Source organism: Halichoerus grypus, chromosome 9 (genome assembly GCF_964656455.1).
Source record: "Halichoerus grypus chromosome 9, mHalGry1.hap1.1, whole genome shotgun sequence".
In the NCBI taxonomy this organism is placed as follows: Eukaryota; Metazoa; Chordata; class Mammalia; order Carnivora; family Phocidae; genus Halichoerus; species Halichoerus grypus.
Window position 1 is genome coordinate 52,749,094 of NC_135720.1, and position 20,407 is coordinate 52,769,500.

The window sequence follows — 20,407 nt, forward strand, 5'->3', positions numbered from 1 at the left end:
ATATAGAAATCACCACTTTACCCTAGAATGTCTGGCAATCGGCCTGTGAAGCAGACTAGCAATTGTCATACCTCAAAATTTCTATTACCCACTGAATCCCCAAAATACACTTATTGGGGTAGGACCCAGCTTTCGTAATGCTAATTAGCCAATCAAGAAAGGGAACACTAAGAAAACTCAAGTTTGTGTGACAAAAATCAGAGGCAAAATCTTTGATTTATAAATTCTACTATCTCTGTGGAAAAAAAATAATCATTTCAAAGTCAAAGCAGTTGTTTTTCCACAATCAAAAGTAGTTAAATACTTTTAAATTCATTTGAACATATTTATGAAGGATTTCTCCTATATGCCTCCAAAGCTCTCTTATAAATCAGTATAATGTTTCCAAGGCACATTTAGAAGTAAAAAATTCCTATCTACTAACTGTATTTTCTTCTATTAGAAGATGAATTAAGCAGAAAATACATTAATGTCTGAATTTATAATAGGAGTGGTTAACCCTTAGCCATAGCAAACTAATGAGGAATATTTTACCATGCGAGGATTAATCAGGGCTCTCCAACACTATGTAATTTGACATTCTGAGGACTTAATCATGAATGGATTTTATTCCCCTATTTACTTTCCATCATGGGGATGCCTTACAAAGACACTACATGTTAGAATAATATAATCCTGGAGCTTAATCTTATTACTTTAAAGAAATATCATTTAAATAATATTCCATAGCTTTTAAAAAGAGTCCTTACAGGAGCAGCACTCGACGATTATGTTGTCTCTGGGTTAAATGCAGCTCAAACACTGAGGAAAGTATTAATATAGAAGTACTGAGCCTCAGAGCCTGGATCTGTCGAACCCTCTGTTAGCAATGAGACAGCAACACAAATTCTGGGAGGTTATGATTATCGGACATTGGCTTCCATCCCCGGCCATTGATTATCTCTTTCTTTGTTAAAGACTACAGGAGTTTCATTTAACTAGAGTGCTCAGTAAATTGCAGCAGAGTTCAAGCATCTTTTATGGATTCATTAAACCATTGATCTGCCTTCTTGTGCTTGTAGTAGCGCCCAGCTCTGGCCCACAGCCTGTGTTTACAGAGAATGCAACAGATTGGCATTTGTAACCTCCAAAGGCAGTCTGTCAGTAGACATTAGATTCCACCGTGTGCATGGCCGCTCTAAGAGTGGACTGTAACATAAGGAATTCCCCATTCTCCAGCTCAACTTCTGGGGCAGGAATTACGCGGCATTCTACAACAAGCTTCGTTTTATTCCATCCTAATCTGTGATAATATGAACAAAGAGCAAAGAGCCCAAGGAACAAATAAGCGCACATGGCTTGCCCAGTTCACATGTTCGCTTCTGTGTGCAGAAGCCAGCCGGCGGTACTGAGACGGGGGAGGAATAAAGACCACAGGTGTGCCTGTAGCTTGCATCTCCTGCGTATGGCCATCTTGGGTGTACTAGCTTTTGTGACCAGACATTGCAAAAGTGTACGAGAAAAATTCTGGATTGAAACTACTACCTTAAAATATCTCAAGGCAAGCCACCTGGGCTGTCTTGGATACTTCACATTTTTTTTTTTTCAAGATTTTATTTATTTGACAGAGAGAGAGAGACACAGCGAGAGAGGGAACACAAGCAGGGGGAGTGGGAGAGGGAGAAGCAGGCTTCCCGCTGAGCAGGGAGCCCGATGCGGGACTCGATCCCAGAACCCTGGGATCATGACCTGAGCTGAAGGCAGATGCTTAATGACTGAGCCACCCAGGCGCCCCAAGATACTTCACATTTTTAACAAAGCATTTGAATTAACAGCCTACCTATGGTCCTAGGAAAATGCACAATCCTTCTCTCTTGGTTTCTCTGCACAGGGCATTAAGTACTCCTAAAAACTTCTCCCTCCTGTGGTCTTTATTAATAAGGTCTCATGACACCTTCCTTTTCAAGTCTGGCACAAAGAGGGCTGGATGTAGCTCAGGATGAGAGAAGCACATCAGAACGACCCATTAGATAATTCTTTAAATGCCTGTTCTTCCGATAAACCAAGAATACCGCTAGCAGCAAGATGAGAAAGTTGGCAATGCAAGTGACTGGATCGATAAGGAGAAAGCATGTCCCAAATAACTAGAACCCTTCCTGATCATTTGTTTCCTGAACTGCCCACTGCCCCACCAGACAGCCAGACTATGAACTTGAGGCACACGCATTCATCACTCTGCAGCCGCACTCACCAGAACACAATGCAGCTGATGCAATCTGACACTGTGGTTAATGTTAAAAGAGAGCGTGCCTTCGAGATGGATTGGATAATTACCGGCAGTTCAAATGAGAGAAACTTGATTTCAGTGTATAGCATTAGCTATCACTAGAAGGATGTCCAGACACTGACTGTGTCTGAAAATGAACATTCGAAAATATGTCAATAGCCCTGCACATTGACCCCCCAAGGTGATCAGATTCAGATCTATGAAAAATCCTCCCCCGCTTCTGTGCACTGAAAAGAAATGTTGAACAAACACTGGGGCTTGAAGCTATTTGGAGTTTTAATCATCTCTTCATATTTAGTCTAAAATATCTAATATTATTCAGAAGTTGACATCCATTCTGGATAACAGATTAGAATTATTTCTCTGTTTTCCCCACAACCTCCAAAATGTAGTCCACTAAAAACTAAATGGGGGTGCTATTCCTTTCTTGCAGTAGAAACGCACTTACCCCATTCTGTTTGTGTTCCAGGTATCCCTTAAACCAGTGCTTCTTAAGTGGTGTTCACGTGTTCTGATATACATGATCACATGCTTCACCCCTGCCCGAGCTTCGGATGGCTTCCAGGGGCACTGGGTCCTACCCAACCGGCAGAAGCTCTGCCCTGGAACCCTTTCTGGCTTTCTTGAAGAGCTCAGGAATCACTTTAACCTGACCTACGTCTTACTTCGCTGCTCGGAACTTTCCTGCTGGAACCCCACCCCAAACGTGTTTCAAAGGGCTAACACCTTCCCCCTCCTCTGCTATTGCTTTTTTCATAGGTTCTCATTTGCAGCCGCTCATCAATATTCTATTCCATATTTCAAAATACCACAGAACGAGAAAACAGTTGGGTTTGTTGTTCTTTCCCTAGAGCTTTCTGAGGACGCCCCTGTTTGCTGTGACCGAGAGGGAACTCAGCCACTGGCCTACAGACTGAAGCCTTGTGGGGGGCAGGGGGCCACTGTCCATGCACCCAGTGGACAGGCTTGCAGCACAGATCCAGCAGACACTGCAGACCCAGAGCGATCGCACTGCAGACCGGGGGAGGTAGACAGACCCAAAAGGCTCATTGATGCCCCATAAAAACCAGGTGAACCTGCAGGAAGAACTCTGGTGCTTCCCTTGCCACATTTACTTGTCCATTGAGAATATTTGCAAGCACCTGGCAAAAGCGAGTCTGTGGCCTGAGATTCAGGCAGTCAGAGAACATTAATTACAAATAATTTCTTAATGTCCTTCCCCAAACTTTCATGAATGATAACTATTTTGCAAATTAAATCTTGCAGGTGTTTCAAGGGAACAAAGTAGAGAGGTTAATCACTAGATTAGCAGGGCAACTGTCACACATTTCTTCTGCGCTACTAGGTTTGATAATGAAGTCTGAAACTGAGAACCTTTTCCAAGATATCTTCACGTTTAATAAAAAGACCAATACAGTAGTCCCCCTTATCCATGGTTCACTTTCCATGGTTTCAGTTATTTGTGGTACACTGTGGTCTGGAAGCAGATATCTTCCTGATTTATCATCACAAGGTCAAGAGTAGTCTAACACTACATCACAATGTCTATGTCTCACAGTTTCACAAGAAGGGTCAGTACAGTCAAGATATTTTGAGAGAGAATCCACATTCACGTAAGTTTTATGATAGTACATTGTTATAACTGTTCTATTTTATTATTAGTTCTTATTGTTAATCTCTGTATTGTGTTTAATTTATAAATTAAACTTTATCATAGGTATGTATGTATAGGTAAAAATATAGTATCAATAGGGTTCAGTACCATCCGTGGTTTCAAGCATGCACTGGGGGTCTTAGAAGGTATCCCCCAGGAATAAGGGAGGACTACTATAGTCTAAATAAAATGTGTCTTCAAATAATACGATACATGCTAATGAGTTATGGGTCTTCCAAAAGAGATCTCTTCTAAGAAGAAATCACTGTGAATGCAGGGAAATCATTTGAAAGTGAAATAAATGCTTTATTATACAATATTCCCCTCTTTAAATATTTATTATTATCATGATGGTTAGCGATTTAATGACATGATTTGCAAATGTTGTTTCTGTCTATATAACCTTTTAATCTTTAATTCATCCTTATTGTTATCTCTTATCTACATAGCTTACTTCCCACTATGGTCTGGTGGGGAACAGCAACATGGTATTGAAGAAGTATTTCTATTTTTCTTGTTTCAAATTACAGAAAAATTAGAACAAGGAAGCAAAACTTTGGTGTTTTTAGGAAATTGTGTCTGTTACTAAAATATCAATGCCACGAACCCATAAAGAACACTAAAATTTAAGATCTTAACAAAGAAAAAAAACAATCATTTACACTGCCTACATTGACCATTTGTCTTGAGTTTTTATTTCCTCCTTGATTTCTGGACATTAGTTTAGATAACAAGATATTTTCCCAAGCAGAAGGAAAAAGACCAAACATGTGATATTTGGAAATGACTCCTACTGTGGTCTTATGTGTTACTCTTGTTTTTAAAGGGATAATGGTTACAAGGCATACTCCCTTAGGAAAGAATATTTTTAAGTGTTATTGTGCAAAGTAAAACTGGTATTTGTTACACAAAACACTTCAGCATCTCTTGCAAAACCACTAAGACACCTCTGCAACTTTCCAACTCCTAGGCGAATCAGTAGGCTAGAAATGTTCTCAAGTCCTTCTCTACTTGTGGCCTCAAAAAGGGGCTGGGAAAAGAGCAAGCTCTTGGTTCCCTGTAAAGTCTCCAGTGCATCGAATAATGAGACTGACATACCATTGTTCGGCCAATGCCCATAGATTACAAAAGTATTTTTCTTACCCACTGTTTCAAAAAACTTTTGAGCCAGCAATTGAGCCTGTTGGGGATAAGGATTCTACAAAATATAATTATGAATTAACACTATCACTTCTTAGAGCCAACATCCTGAAATGTATAAGCTAGTAGTTAGGTTCCTTAAGTGAATACAGCTGTGACTCACAGTCCTTTCCTAACAGAAACATCTTGAAAAAAGCCTACATACGTGTAGCGATCCAAACAACTCTTCAAATAAAATTTTAAATTCGGTTTAAAAATATAAACTACATGCCATAAAGGGTTAACTTGGCTTCAGTCTACCCCACCTTACTTTATAGGGCCAGGGTTTGTGAGAGACGGATATGACATTCTTAACCTACTCCATCAAACAGACACAGAGACCCAGAGAAAGGAAGGGCGGAGAAGCAAATGAAATTTAAAGAGCCAATTTTCAGTGGGCCTTCATTTTGAGAGTTAGGCTATTTTTGTCCTTGTTTTTAGCAGCAAATCAATTCCTGCCTCCATACCCAAGCATTTGTGAAGAGGATAGCACAGCTGTCCAATTTACATTCATAAATGCAGGTGTTGCTCAGACACAAAACAGAGGTCAGCTGAATACGGCTCCTAATTAGCTACCTTTTCTACTAGGATTTTTCTTTGTAAAGTTATGCATGCAATTTGGGTTCAACTTAGAGACCATTTTTAGATCCCAGCATGCTATCCACCAAGAAGCGGGCTGTCATTATAAAGCATAATTTACAGCATAGTTAACTTTACATGTTTTTTAAAATCTACATTATACCTAAGGCAAATTTCTCTTCTACACACACATTATTCACTGTTTTCCATCCCCTTCTGAATATCTAAAATTTAGTGCAGAATTTAGCCAGAAAATCTTTTATGACAGAATGGAAAGAATTTTGCCCTTTTTCTAAGATTAAGAAAGTCCACAATTTTAATAATGAGGACTAAAGACTTGGTTAAATGACACAAGGAAAGTAGCTATTTGCAATTGTCTTCAGTGGGGAACACCCTGGGGCTTGTTACAGCAGTTCTTAGAAATGGCAGGATGGAGACTGGTATCGAATACAATCCATTAGGAAACCCAAGCCCTAAATGAAATGACCACAAAATCCTATCAGTTAACAGAAATGCAGCAGCTGTACATGTTTATTGTAATACAATAGGATATTGTTGCAGAGATAACACTCTTAAAATTAAAAAAAAAAAAAAAGAATCCAGCGAGCGATGTGACCAGTTTATTCCCCTATTTGAAAAATGAGAAGGTATAGTGTGGCAGAGCTTTGGAATACATAAATAAGCATGAAGATCGCAGAGAAGACAGGTATTGTATGTACACTAATGGGCTGTTGGGATCAGCTGTCAAAGTCACTGGCTAAACTTCAAGCCACTGTGACTCCCAGCTTTTGCAGGATGTTCAAAGACCTACCCCAATAACTCCCTGCAGGAAGTGAAAGGTAATGGTCCTCCCCCCACCCCTCCCCATTGATTTTACCTGCCATAAGTATTCCAAATACAAATTCTTATCGTGGCTCCCATTTATCCATCTTTTAAAACTGCATGTTATGGAAGTTTAAATTCAGTTTGACCTTAAACTTTATAATGATGTAATATTACATGTTATTTATAATGATATACATTTTTATATATGGTATTATATATATAAATATGGTATTCTGGGCTGTTTCAGAGGCTTACTAAAGTAAAATCATTTTGCAAAAGATGACATGTATCACCAGGATTCTGACAAATTCATCTGGCTTGATTTTCCTCACTACAGGCCATCCATCAAGATTCAGACCCATAATCCTTCAGAACCATAAAAAGACAAAAACCCCTGTTCTCTAGCCATCTTCTGGGATGGAATGCAAAATATTTTGTTGTGGTAAGTAAGGCTTTGAAGATGAAAGCACTGGGTCCACTCCTATGATTGTTACCCCAGTGCTCAGCGTTCAAAATGGGAGCCCCAGGGTCTTAGAGATCATTTTAATCCTCCTATATTAAAACAAAACGTGTCTCCCATGCATTGCTCTAACCGCCCTCCTCTGGAGTCTCACTGGCCCCTCCCGAGGGAAAATGAACTCGACTGTTGACTGTCCCAAAAGAATTCCAAACAATTTCCTTACTTGCCTCCCTGTTCAGTGAAGATTATGAGCCTAATTCTTAGAGACTGCTACTAAAATTCCACCCCGCTGAATCCTGCAGCCTAATTCTTTCAGCATTATGTTTTTTGGCAGAATAACGTGACCCAAATTTGCAGGAGATAATTTGCTGCAACAATGCTTCTTGCAATGCAGTGAACCCGAGATTAGCATTTGAGGATTGCAAATATCAGACTTAAATAATAATAAAATTGTTTGCTTCAAGAAAAGACAAATTTCGATCTTGTATTAGGAAATGGAAATGCTTAGCAAAATGTGGACAATTTTATGAATTAAGCAAGCTTTACAGATCAATGGAAAATAATCAAGAACTAGCAATTTACTTCAGTAATTAGTGGCAAAATGCTACAGCGGTTCTTTAAAGATTAAGGAACTAGCTGTGCGTGTATGTGTGTGTGCTATTGTAAAAACATCATGCATTCCATTTCTCATCAATGGTGGCTAATACTATTCTAAAAGGACATTTTCAGATCTGAGGTGTCTTAAAACAAAACAAAACAAAACAAAAACTGATTAACTATGGCTGTTCCTGTGTTCACCCACCATGCTGCTCACCAACGCTTGGCTGTGTGAGCAATGTTTGTTCAGGTATTCATTATTTCACCTTTTCTCAATATCAATCAACTTGCACATAAGGCGTCAAGAGAGACTTGACATTCTTCTTGATTAGAATTTGTGGTTCTTGATTAGAATTTGTGGATCAGGTTGTAAAGAGCCAGAGCAATATTCCCATTGGGAACAAATATTAAATTGTGTGGACTAAAGCTTTCTGGCCACACTTCCGTGGCTCGCTCCTTGGCCTCTGTAAGAAATCTCTACCACTTATCTTCCGTGGACTCTAGTCTATACACTCTACTGCTGGAGAGACACTGTCACTTCGGATGTCACTCAGCTGCGATCACCGTGTCCCTCCTCATCCGGTTCTCATTCACCCTCTCAGAATTCAAACATCAAGACAGAGAAACGGAAGAACAGGTTACACTTAGAAGGGGATTCCTCATTCCGAAAGGTTAAGTATGACAGAGGAGAACAGACAAAACAGAAAAAAAAAAGTAAAATGTGCACAGTGTTTTCAGCTAGAAGCTAGGAGGCACATGCGCACATGGTCTGGGGAGGCCTGCATAGCCGCCTCTCTCTACGTGCTCTTACCTTATTTCTCTTGAAGTAGGCTCGTCGGCAGGCCGCAAAGCACTTCTCGCTGCAGAAGCTTTTCACCTCACTTCCCATACTCAGGGAATAGCGCTTGATTCCCACTTTCTGGCACCAGGCACACATTATTTGTACATTTGACACATCATCTTCTATAATAAAAGTATAAGAAAAATGTTCATATCAGAAGCAAACATCCCTTCAAACTTAGACACACCCTGAGCCTGACAGAGCTACTTGAGGTCTAATTTTAATTTCTGCACCTCACCACTTTCTGACCTCTGTAGGACAGCCAGCTCCTGAAAGGAAGACTCAATGCTTTCTTTCTTTTTTTTTTTTTCTTGGTTGGCTCTTAAGTCTCCAAAAAACATCATTTACTTAAAATCCAGAGCATGAATGCACACCCAGGAGGGCTCCCAGGACTTCTTAGCCTGGTAAAAATGTATATTCTACCTGGTTAAACCAGGCTTGGTACTCATGAAGCTTGTAAAATGACCCATTTCTTCAAAGGCACTACTGAAAGCCTGTGAGATCCACACTAAGTGGGATACCCAAGTGCTAACCCACAAATGTGATGCCCTAATGCCGAAATGGAGGGATGGTAATGGAGGTTTCAGCCGTGAGACCTGAGGTCCGACAGCAATAAAGATCATTCTCGGCTAGACTGGTAGTCCTAGTAGCTCCTGCAGGACCCGCTACCCATGTCATGGAGATGTACAGAATGATGTTAAGTGACATGCGAATATTTTCAATAATTAAAATACTGCATTTCTTTTCCTTTGCAAGAGAAGAAAACAAATTTAACTGGCAAAACAAGCCCATGATATCACAAATATTACTGCTCAAAGTGAAGAGAGGTTTTTAAAGTGAGTCAGTTTATAATAAAATATATTGAGTAAATCATAATGCAGATGATAACAAGTTATGACAAAAATGTGACAGTGATATTCAAACGACTGAAGTCTGGGAAATACTGGCCCATTTAGGGGTGGGGGCAATAAAAGGAGACTTTAATTAGAAGTCTATAAAATATTTTCTTGCTGCCTCCTAGGGACTTTTGCTATATCTTGAGTTTTCTGGTCCTCCCAATTGACAATGTGTATACATTGACTGATTGCCACTATTAGCCACATTTCTCCTTCCTTTATGGATTTTTTTTTTAACTATCCCAGATTCATGCTCCAGACATGAATGGTAATCACAAAATCCCCAATAAGCTCTGGTATAGTGTTGTCTGATTTCTGAATAAAATCCCCCAAAGACTAATTGCTAAGCAAGGCCTGGTCCATGAGTTGTTGACATATTCATGGTTCATAGAGTCTGTCATGCAATCATTCCATTTCCAGGGGAAAGATTTGGTTTGAGGCAGTGTGGTCATCAGCCTGCAAAATTAGAAGCAAACTAATTTGTAGTGCAGTGATACGGCTCTTCTTCCCCTGAGTATCATCACTCAGAACTATGTGCAGCATTTTATTTACCTTAATGGAATAAATATTGTCATTTTAATGACCACTTTTTTTCCACAAATTACATAATGTGATCTATTGTTAATTACCAAATGAGACAGTGTAAAAATGACCATTGATATTAATCAAACATTTTTGGTAACATAACTTTCTTTAAATGGAGTCATAACATGAATTCAAATGTCATACAATTACTGCATTTCATAATTTGTTCTAGTCAAAGAAAGCTTTATTTATATTTTATATGGTTTCTAATATGGCATCTGTCTACATATAGACATTTTACATGAAATGCCTATAAACATGAAATGTTATAGACATGAAAATTGAACCAAACTCTACAATTACCTCAGAGTATAAAGGAGTTTTTTTCTTAATTGGATTAGAAATAGTATATTTTAAAAATAATCATCTGTCATTCCTAAGCTAATTTGAACTACGAGTTTCTATTCTTCCCAATTGATTCGCTGCTTTAAAATCTTAAAGTCCTAAAAAAGAAGATGATACGGCAGAACTCTCCCAAATGATCCGCTGGCAATATGTTTGATTCTGGTGAAATCTGTAAGGAAAAGAAATTTTTATGGGGGAAATTATTTGGCCTGAGAGTTCAAAAAGGAGACTGCCCCTCCTTCCTAAGGAGCTGCTTTAGAACAACCATTAGGTTCCCCTTGTTGTTCCTTCCCTTAAATTGTCTCGTTTGGGAAACAAAACCTAAAATTTTTCTTTCTAGATCTTTAATGGATATAAATAAGATAAAATAAAATAAAATAAAATAAAATAATCCACTATAATGGACTAAAATTGAGATGAAAAAGGGTAGAGAACAAAGCACTAAGGAGGTGGGCACACGGCCTGGCAGGAAAGGAGGCTGGGGAGAGGGCAGCTCGCAATCTCCCTCACGCTTCCCTCCATCAGCACAGGCTGACTGGCTAGTCAGTTTTTTAAGAGGAGGCAAGGATACTTTCTTACAATAGACTTAACAGAGAAACAAAAAGTAGAATTTTAAGGGAGATTATTTTTATAAATCATTTATACTATAAAGTAACAATGTGGGAAGATGAGACAAAAGAAATTGTGCACTTCTGTTTTGTATGTGGCAGTTGGAAAACTCTTAGAATGGTGGTTAGCATCTGTCTTGTTAAATAATTCAGTATTTCCATCCATTTCTCATAAAATTCCATTTCATAAAGGCAAACACTTCGGAAAAATTCCATCGGATTTCTCCTTTTCTGTCATCGAACTGTTACCAATAGCTAGTGCTCCAAAGATGAGAAAACATTTTCAGATATCTCAGGTACTCCAGTCTTATAAAAGCCATTTTTATTCACATTATATTTAAGAAACTAAGAACTATAATTATCTAAGTTAATTTTTCAGCTAAAACATAGCTCAAAATTCTGGTCCTAGACATGAGATTGTGCCCCATCTTAAATGTGTATGACTGTACCCCTAGCAAAGTGAGTTTTTCTTAAGTGCTTAAAACCAAAGGGATAGGTTCATTTCAACAACCACATTTTTTTTTAATCTGAAACCCAGTAATTATGTGCATGCTTTACATTGGCAAAATAGAAGGCCCCAGCATTTTAGCTTTTCTAACTTGATCTGTTGTAAAAAATATATATTTATTTATTTAAAAAAATATTTCTTTGAACTAGGGAGAACCTGATTTCCTATCTTATATTTAGACTAAAGTCTGTGCCATTAGAGACTTGAGATTACCTCAAAGAAGACTGGCATAACAGATTTTTCCTTACAGCCATCAGCCTGCGTATTTTTCATAATGAACAATGCAACAACAAATGCAAAATATTTACAGCATTAAGTCACATTCCCAAGGCGAATGGTTTGTATAACATGATAAATTTTTCATATGATAATATCATATAAATATGCATCAGTCAAAATATGCATGTTTCTATTAATCATGAAAAGTTTGTACCACCTCTTTAGGATTTAATTAAGCAAAATGTTTAGGGCATTTTCTTTCCAATCTAATGTTCAAAGAGCTCCAGAACATTACTCCATTTTACATCCCAGAAGGAGAAGTTCAGATTAATTACTCTGAGATGAAATCAAAATTGTATTTATTTATCATCATGCAGAGAAGTATGAGATCAAGCATTTCTGGAATGCCTTGCTGAAGTTGTTTGAGAAATTGCCTTATCTGGTGACTTTCAAAAATAAGGATGGCCATTGGTCGGTGGCATTCTAGGGGCACTTGAATTGACTGTAAACATGCATACTAGCTTACCTGACCAGAGCACAAAGAAAATCAGGAGGGTCTTAATGGACCCCAAGGGATTAAACTGTAGATTTACCACCCCTTTGTAACTTTCATGGGAGTCCAAGACTGAGGACAAAATCTGCAAGTATTTGCTGGTGATGTTTCTCTCCTCCAACAGTTGCTGGAATGCACACATCTAGATAATCATTTCAAGATTTGAATTATATTTGAGACAAGTTGCAAGGCAGTTTGAAGTGATTCCTGGGTGTTCTCCACATCATGAAAGGAAAGTACAGCACGGGTAGCACTCTGTCGATCTATTTGTCAGAGTAGCTATATTTAAGAACACAGATAAAGACATGGCCTGGAAGGCAGGCAAGAAACTAGGGTTAAAGTTTGCTTTCTTTGCAGCCCTTCTTGGAATAATTCAACTCCAAAAATTTTGAGGCAATCCAGTTCAAAAGCCTCTACAGAGTCCTATAGAAGCTTCTGTATAATTCTGTATGTTCTAGAACTGAACATACAAGGAGACCCGGAAAAAATTTGGAACACTGAGCCAAAAGGAAAATAATCATAGCTAGCCATTATTCAGTATTTAATGGTGGCAGGCACAGTGCAAAGTTCTTTAAATCCATCATTTCATCTTAATCACAACCACTGCCCCCCAGGCAAATACTAACTGATCCCCACTGTACAGATGGGGAAAGTGAGGTTTAGAACGTAAGCAATTTACTCCAAATCACAGAGCCAGTACACACAAAGCCTAGACTCCAGAGCCCAAGCTCTTGGCTATCACATCTCAGAGACCAGGGCCTTTCTAAAAGCATGAGATTACATGCCATCCACACAGACTTCCCTCTGCAAAAAGGACTAAAAGCTCTCACAAGATTCTGCTACTTACACGGCGCCCTGCTCCATGACACGCTAAAAGACAAAGAAAATGAAATCAAAAAGGTCAAAATGTCTTTGAGGGGACAGCTGAAGTGTTATTCAATCAATATTTGTTGATTGATTTTCAAAAAAATTTAAAGGCTCACAATGCAAGCCTTTATTTCTTAATGACTATGAGACTTGGATTTGCTGCAAACATTCTGTCTGAACTTTCACCAGCAAGTGCCACTTAAACATTAAACAAGGAGCCAGAGCCAATAATACCTGGATCTCAGGAAGCAGTCATTCTACCCACAGGCAAGCAATACTCTTCCCAGTTTTCTCTTTAGTAAGGAGGGGGATCACAGCAAGACATGGATAAGATTGATTTCCCATGTGGGTGAAGCAGGGAACCACTTACATTTGTAATTCCAAAGATGCCACTAATATCCTACCTTCAAAAATTATGCCACAACTCCTCACTAAAATTAAATTCTACCATTAGAGAGTAATTTGTTTGGCCACATATTTTTTTATATCCCATTAAAACACAAATTCCCTAAAAGTAGAAAATTCAGTACATTTTATGTCAATTATGACTTATGCTTTAAAATGAGTGGTTTTCACAGAGAGTGGGGAGAAGGGCTAAGGACAAGGTTCCAATGCAAGAGGTGGAGGGCAGAAATGGGAGAGGCTTTGGTACGGAGAAGCCTCTGGTCACTCACTGCTCTGCTAAAGTCTAGCCCTGGGCATACAGGTAGAGCAAGCTGAGGGCAGCCAAGCAAAGAGTGGACAGGAAAAAATACTGTCTGAGCATACTGTAGCAACTCTATCTTCAGAGTGCCTTTTAGAATCAAACAGAAAACAGTGGAAGTTGAAGGAGGCGGGCGGAATAGCATACATCCAGGGACCTCTGAAAATGCAAAGCAACGGGCAGATCCACTTATTACCGTCTCAAGGGGGTGACTTTTTTTTTTGAATGAATGAATGAATGAATGAGGTAACAGATAAATGCTGCTTTGCAAAACTAAGTCGCTATTATTTGAAAGACAACGTGGTGGAGTGCCGGGAAACAGAGGCAGAGGACATCGGTGAAAGTACTAATACTGCCCCTTCTAGTTGTATGGCACTCTGCTTGAGGGACAGTCATGCCCACCCTCACCAGAGCTGTGGTGAGGATGAAATGCTAGAAAGCAGCCACGTCCTACATGTAAATGAGCCTGCCTTAGGATTACCAGCAATTAGAGCCGCAAGAAAAGGGAGGGGTCAGCTGTAGGCACTCTGGAGAGGCCCGGATGACCAGGCTCCGGTTTCCTCAACCACATCCCCTCCCATGGATGACATCTGCAGAACCACTATCTTTGAACCCAAAGAGCAACCCAGTTAATTGGTTAAATTTCACTAACTCAGACTATTTAAGTGTAAAGCCATTACATTTAATAAAAGCTTCACTTACAGTTATTCTCTTTAAAAATTACTTAACTTGAATTAATAGTTGACAAGGTGTTGCCAAATATATCACTGTACTGCCAGATGTTCTGTAATTAATAGATGGGAATTCTTGGTAATTATTACATCAACTAGTTACACATGGGTGGATCTTCCTAAGTGCCCGAGAAGTTTGCTCTTTCAAAAAAGTATCATAGTGGGGCGCCTGGGTGGCTCAGTTGTTAAGTGTCTGCCTTTGGCTCAGGTCATGATCCCAGGGTCCTGGGATTGAGCCCCGTGTCAGGCTCCCTACTCAGGGGGAGGTCTGCTCCTCCCTCTCCCTCTACCCTTCCCCCAGCTTGTGGTCTCTCTCACTCACTCTCTCTCAAGTAAATAAATAAAATCTTTAAAATAAAATAAAGTTTAAAAAAATCGAAATCTCTCTACAAAAACTAAAATTTGGTTCCAGTAATTAAAAGGAATGAGCACATATTACATAAAATGACAGCAAAATTATAGAATTTAAATTAATTTTTAATATTCTATTGGAACTTTCCTAGCCAATTTTTAATTTTGTATATATGTGTGATACATATATATGTGCACATATGTGTGTGTATATATATATGTAAAACATGTGACTCCAGAATGAATTAAATATCTGCATGCAGGTCTCTGCACTAGGCAACTGGTCAAGAATGCTCAGTTAAGTAAGACATAACCCTGCTCCCAAGAACAGAAAGAAAACTGTGTGCCTCATTATATGACAGGCAGAATGTGGTAAGAGAGGTTCAAAACCTGTTAGAGGCCCAGAAAGCACAGTTTTTGAGTAGGGTCCTGAAGGATTTGGAGGAGGAGCAAGTTCGAGAGGAGGAGGGAAAGGACAGAAGGAAAGCAGGAGCCAGGGCGTGGGGCTCAGTGGTGACAAGGAGTCCTGAAGTTGCCCCATTAACCAAGATTGCAAGAAGAGAAAAGCAGATCAGATTGGGGCCCAGTGGGGCCTGAACAAGGAATCCCTTGAAGGATGTTTGGCAAGGGGATGGAAGGGGCTCACCCTTATTCCACAGGTAATGGGGAGCTCCTGAATGTTTCTTAGTAGAAGATAACAGGATCAGAGATGTGCTAACCAATGTTACTCCAGCAGGGTGGATCAGAATTCAGAAAGACTGGAATCTCGTCCTGCATCTAGGAGCCTCAGTAAGAAACAAGGGAGTAGGCTCCACACCTCTTTCGCCTTTGTGTGTTCAGCGCCTAGCACATAGCAGTGCTTAAACTATGTTGAATAAATAAACAGACAGATGGATAGATGGACAGATGGATGGATACAGAGGGAAGGAGATGAAGTTTGGAACCTATGCAGCAACAGAAGAAATGAAAAGAAGACTTAACCAATTGCCTTCATCAGTTCATCTCCCTGTGTGTCTAGTCAAAGACAACCAGGGAAAAGTCCAAAGAGTTCTTTGAGAAAATGGACTGTGTAGTCAAAGTCAAGCAGTGAATTTGCTTTATTTTCAGGGTCCCTTCCTCATTTATTTTCCCAACATTCAAACAAAGAAGGAAAATGAAACAAGATCCCATAAAGTCTCAAGATAGTAATTCTCTCTTGAATTCCGTACTGAACTTGGATTCTTTAACAAGACACTACTAAGCACACACATGTCTACAGTTCCTTGCCATTAACTTGAATTTCTCCCCATAATTTCCCTGATTTGCCAGTGAAGGGACCCCTTCTAAGTCTCCTGGACAATCTCACCTCTGTGCCTCAGTACTCACTGTGGAGAATCTGTCTTTCCTACATACTTACCCTAAGAAAATGGAATAAGAAGGAAGATGGTAGAACTTAAGAGTCAAGAAAACCTCCATGCGACATTTCGCAAAGCACATTCTACAGAATACTAATTCCAGGAGATACTTAAGTGGGTGTTTATTTTTAAAACGACTTCCATGGTCAAATATGTATGAAAACACTGGGCTAAACAAAGTTAAATAATAGACCCTTTACCATAAGCCTTTTTGGTTCCACCAATGTAGAACTAGGAATCCTAAAAGAGGGAGATAGAATGTGCTGTATTTCACCAATTTTTTTTAAAGATTTTATTTATTTATTTGTCAGAGAGAGCGAGAGAGCACAAGCAGGGGGAGTGGCAGGCAGAGGGAGAAGCAGGCTCCCTGCTGAGTGGGGATCCCGATGCAGGACTCGATCCCAGGACCCTGGGATCATGACCTGAGCTGAAGGCAGCTGTTTAACCAACTGAGCCACACAGTCATCCCTATATTTCACCAATTTGACCACAGACAGAGAATCCACAGGAAGTCTCTCCGGGATGTGCTGCTCTACTACCCTATATTAGCACTGACGCATGAGCACTTCCACTGGGTCATTAATTATCAGGCAAATTTCTCTTTTGCCCAGAATTGGGTCCTCCATTGCCAGGAGCTTTGTCTACACTGGGCAGAAAGACAAGGCCTGCAGCCATGTGGCCAGGGCTAGGTGTGCTGACCAACACCCACTGATCCTCAATAAACACCACCAGACTGAACAAAGACATCCATGGTCCACAAAGTCCTGTGGTGTCTGCTCCATGAATCCAGTACAGAGAAGGCAACCCTTTTCCTGCAAAGTCCTACAGAAAAAAAATAGCAGAAATGAATAAAAAGGCAATGGGAGAGCAATATTGCTCTTAACACACTGAATAATTCATGTTTACCAGGTGGTTGACACGGACAAGGAGCTCAAATAAAATCCTCTCCCCCATTCCTGAGCCCTGGATCTGACCCTGTGACCAATCCAGACGCCTTGGGACAATGATACTGAAATCATGGGTTTGCTCTCCATTGGACCTCTCTCCTACATGGCTGAAGTCCACTCCCTGAGCCCTAGCACCTAGCCAACAGATGCACGTGATTAGGGAGCAAGGTCAAAATGTGTGTGCCAGCAAATCCATCACTGCTGGAAAAGAAATTCCAAGCCCCTGCCCTGAATAGAGGGGCATCATCTCCAAAGAAATACAAATGGTAGCATTTTAGGACTAAAGGGTCAAGCTGCTTTACATAGGAAGCCAGAGCAAGAAAAGCATTCCCATCACCTATTTATCTGAAAGGCTCATTTCCCCTTCTGAAATCTGGCTATTCCATTAATTACACTTAATGGGCCCCAGAGTGGTTAACAAATCTCTCCAGAGAGGAAATTTTAATTGTAGACAAAGGATTCATTTATTTACTCAACTTTGTGCCAGGCCCTACACTAGAAGCTGGAAATACACTGGCAAACAAGAAAGATAAGATCCCAGTCTTCAAGGAGCTTCCTATGGATGTCCCCAGTGTAAAATGTCAAGGTGCAATAGAAAAGGACCATGGAAAAGCCAGGCCTGCTCCCACGGCTCTATCACCACCCAGAGGCCACAGGAGCCAGGTATTCTTGATGACCACAGAGAGGAATAGAAACAGTGCCACTGGAAGGGAGCATAAGCAGCCCCATCGTGACTGACCAGCCAGCCAAGTCCCACCTCTTGGCATTTGGGGCAGTCCAGACAAGCAGCATACCGTGCCGGGACTGCCATCCTAGGGGGGTGAATTAACAGGTTAGAGACTGGGAGTCAAAGGTGCACCTGAGTGCAGTAGGTTGAAGAGTAGGTTGAAGTTCAAGTTCAGTAGGTTGAAGAGTAGGAAGAACTTCACTCAAATAAATCTGTTAAGAGAACCAAGATGAACCTGCTGGAACACCGCCAACAGTAATTTACTTCCCACTTCACCTTCCCAACTTGAACTACTCATTGAGATTTCTTAAATGAGAGCAACGAATGGTTGAGGGACTCTCTGAAAGGATCCCATGATGATCCTCACTCGGAAATGTTTTGGCATGAGACATCACATGCCAAAAGTGCCCAGCTATAGGAAAGGTGGAGGAGGGCCACACCAACTGGAAATCTTTCAGTCTTCTCTCTACACACTCCCTTTGGTCCATTTCGGCTATGTACTCCTGTGACTCTAGTTACCATCCATAAGGCGAAGGTTTCCAAATCAACATAGCTACCTCTCCTGAGATATTATTTCCAACTGCCTCCCAGCATCTAAACCCATCATGCCCAAAACTGCATACACACCCCTCCCCATAACCTGCCCTTTCCTGTGTTTCCCCTCTCAGTTTCTGCCCCTACCATACATGCAGCTACCTGCTAGCAGAAATCTAGCATCTTTCCTGCTTCTTCCCTCCTTCCCACCTCCCACATTCTGATTACTCACCAAGTTTTCCTAAATATTTTTATAATATACCTACATTCATTCAATTCATTCATGCATGCATGCATTCATTCATTCAATAAATAAATATTTACCAAGTCTAATTATGTACCAGGAACTGTTCTAAGTGCCCATCTTTATGGAGTTTACTGCTGTCCATTCCAGTGAAGCCACCAACACCTCTTGCCCATTCTCCAGGAAGCCTTCTGTCTCATTCCTGTCCAGTTCATTCCCTCCACTCTGGATGTGAGAAAGTCCTCTGAAACACAAGTCTGATCACAGCTCTCACCTGCTCAAAACCCTTCAGTGGCATCCACTGCCCTCAAGAAGAAGTTGGAACTCCTCAGCGTGACCTCAATGGCCAGACCAGCCTCTCAGTTTGTCCATTCTCTGGGCTCTGGTTTGTTTTACTTCCCTTGAGGTTCTCTCTCTACTCTGAGCCTTTCCATGTGCTGCATCCTCACCCACAACCTCAAAATCCTTGACTGATTCAGTTCTACTGCTCCTTCATTATCTTATCTTAAACCTCATCCTAGGGAGGACTTTCTTGCCCCCAAACCTGGTCAGATCACATGACACTCTGGACTTGATCATCACCAGACTGGATTGAGACTTCTTTTTAATGTCTGTCTCCTCCAGCAGACTGAGAGCCAGTTAAGGTAGAGACCATGTCTGGTTCACTAGAATGAAATGTCTGACTTTGGACCTCAGCATAAGGAACAGAAAAAGCAGAATCCTTACCAGGTGCACCTTGGGTGGTTGGATGCCCAAGATGGGGAGGGGGGGCGGCTAGGGGAGGAAGCCAAGGATACCATCTTCGGTAATCATTCAGAACAAAGTTGCTTTAGTGGGAAACACCAGTGAAAAGCCCCAGAACAGAATGTGATCGTTATTTCCACTCGCCTTGGCCAAGTCCATGAACTAAGTCTTCTCAATTTAACAGAAACTTTGAGAAGTCAGCATTGGGAATGTCCCTAGAATAACAAGAATTGCCCAACTTCACCATCACTTCTCTCTTAACCAAACTTTATTTATACCTTCAAATAATTAATAGCAAACAGTTCAGTCAGGTCTAGGCTAATTCCAGAAACACAGCCACCCTCTACAAGCAAGGGAAAATACAGCTGACATTTCCTCTTATTTCCTGTTAGCATCTTAGCTCCTTGTTGACCTAGGGACAGGGTTTTCTGGAATCCTAACTAGGTCATACCCCCAGTTCCAGGTTGTGTCACGGATCAGGGGTATATGACTTAGAATCCATGTTTAGATGGTGTCCCCAGTTCAGAAGTGAGTTCTGGCCCTGGCTCTGCCATTAATGCAACTCGGTGACCTTGAGAAGGTTGTTTAGCCTCTCCAGCCTCATTTCCTCATCTGTAAAAGAAGAGAATTTAACTCTCTGAGGTCCCTTCTAACTAAAATTCTGGGATTCCAAATCTGTCAAAATAACAAGATTCATTTAAAGGAGGGCAGCCAGAGGATATTCTTCTTCCTTTCCTTTTTTTCTTAAAGTCCTGACTTAATTTCTTCCCTTTTTATCCTTCTGTATGGCCACCACTGTTGTCCCTTGCCATTACCACAAGAGGCTCAGAAAATTCTTTGACTGATGGGACAATTTTAGAAGTGGCCCTTTCTGAGCTCTCCAATATTTGCACCACCATGAATCTGGTACCCTCTTTTTACTCTTTATTATATTTATGCTTCACTTTAAAGGGACAAACATGAATGTCCATAAAGTTTTCCAGTAATGCCTTATCTTTCACTATGGACCTCCATATACATGATATTTATCATGAGTTTCCCAGAAAACAG

General features: G+C 40.4%; 1 protein-coding gene across 2 annotated transcripts in view; it reads right to left on the bottom strand.

Moving 5' to 3' along the window:
- The window catches only part of SOBP (sine oculis binding protein homolog), a 158,945-nt gene that overhangs the window by 109,298 nt on the left and 29,240 nt on the right, over positions 1 to 20,407 (bottom strand). For both annotated transcript variants that reach the window (XM_078054918.1, XM_078054917.1), the window contains exon 4: positions 8,372 to 8,523. In XM_078054918.1, coding sequence (XP_077911044.1) covers positions 8,372 to 8,523 — 152 coding nt within the window. The remainder of the gene's footprint in view (positions 1 to 8,371; positions 8,524 to 20,407) is intronic.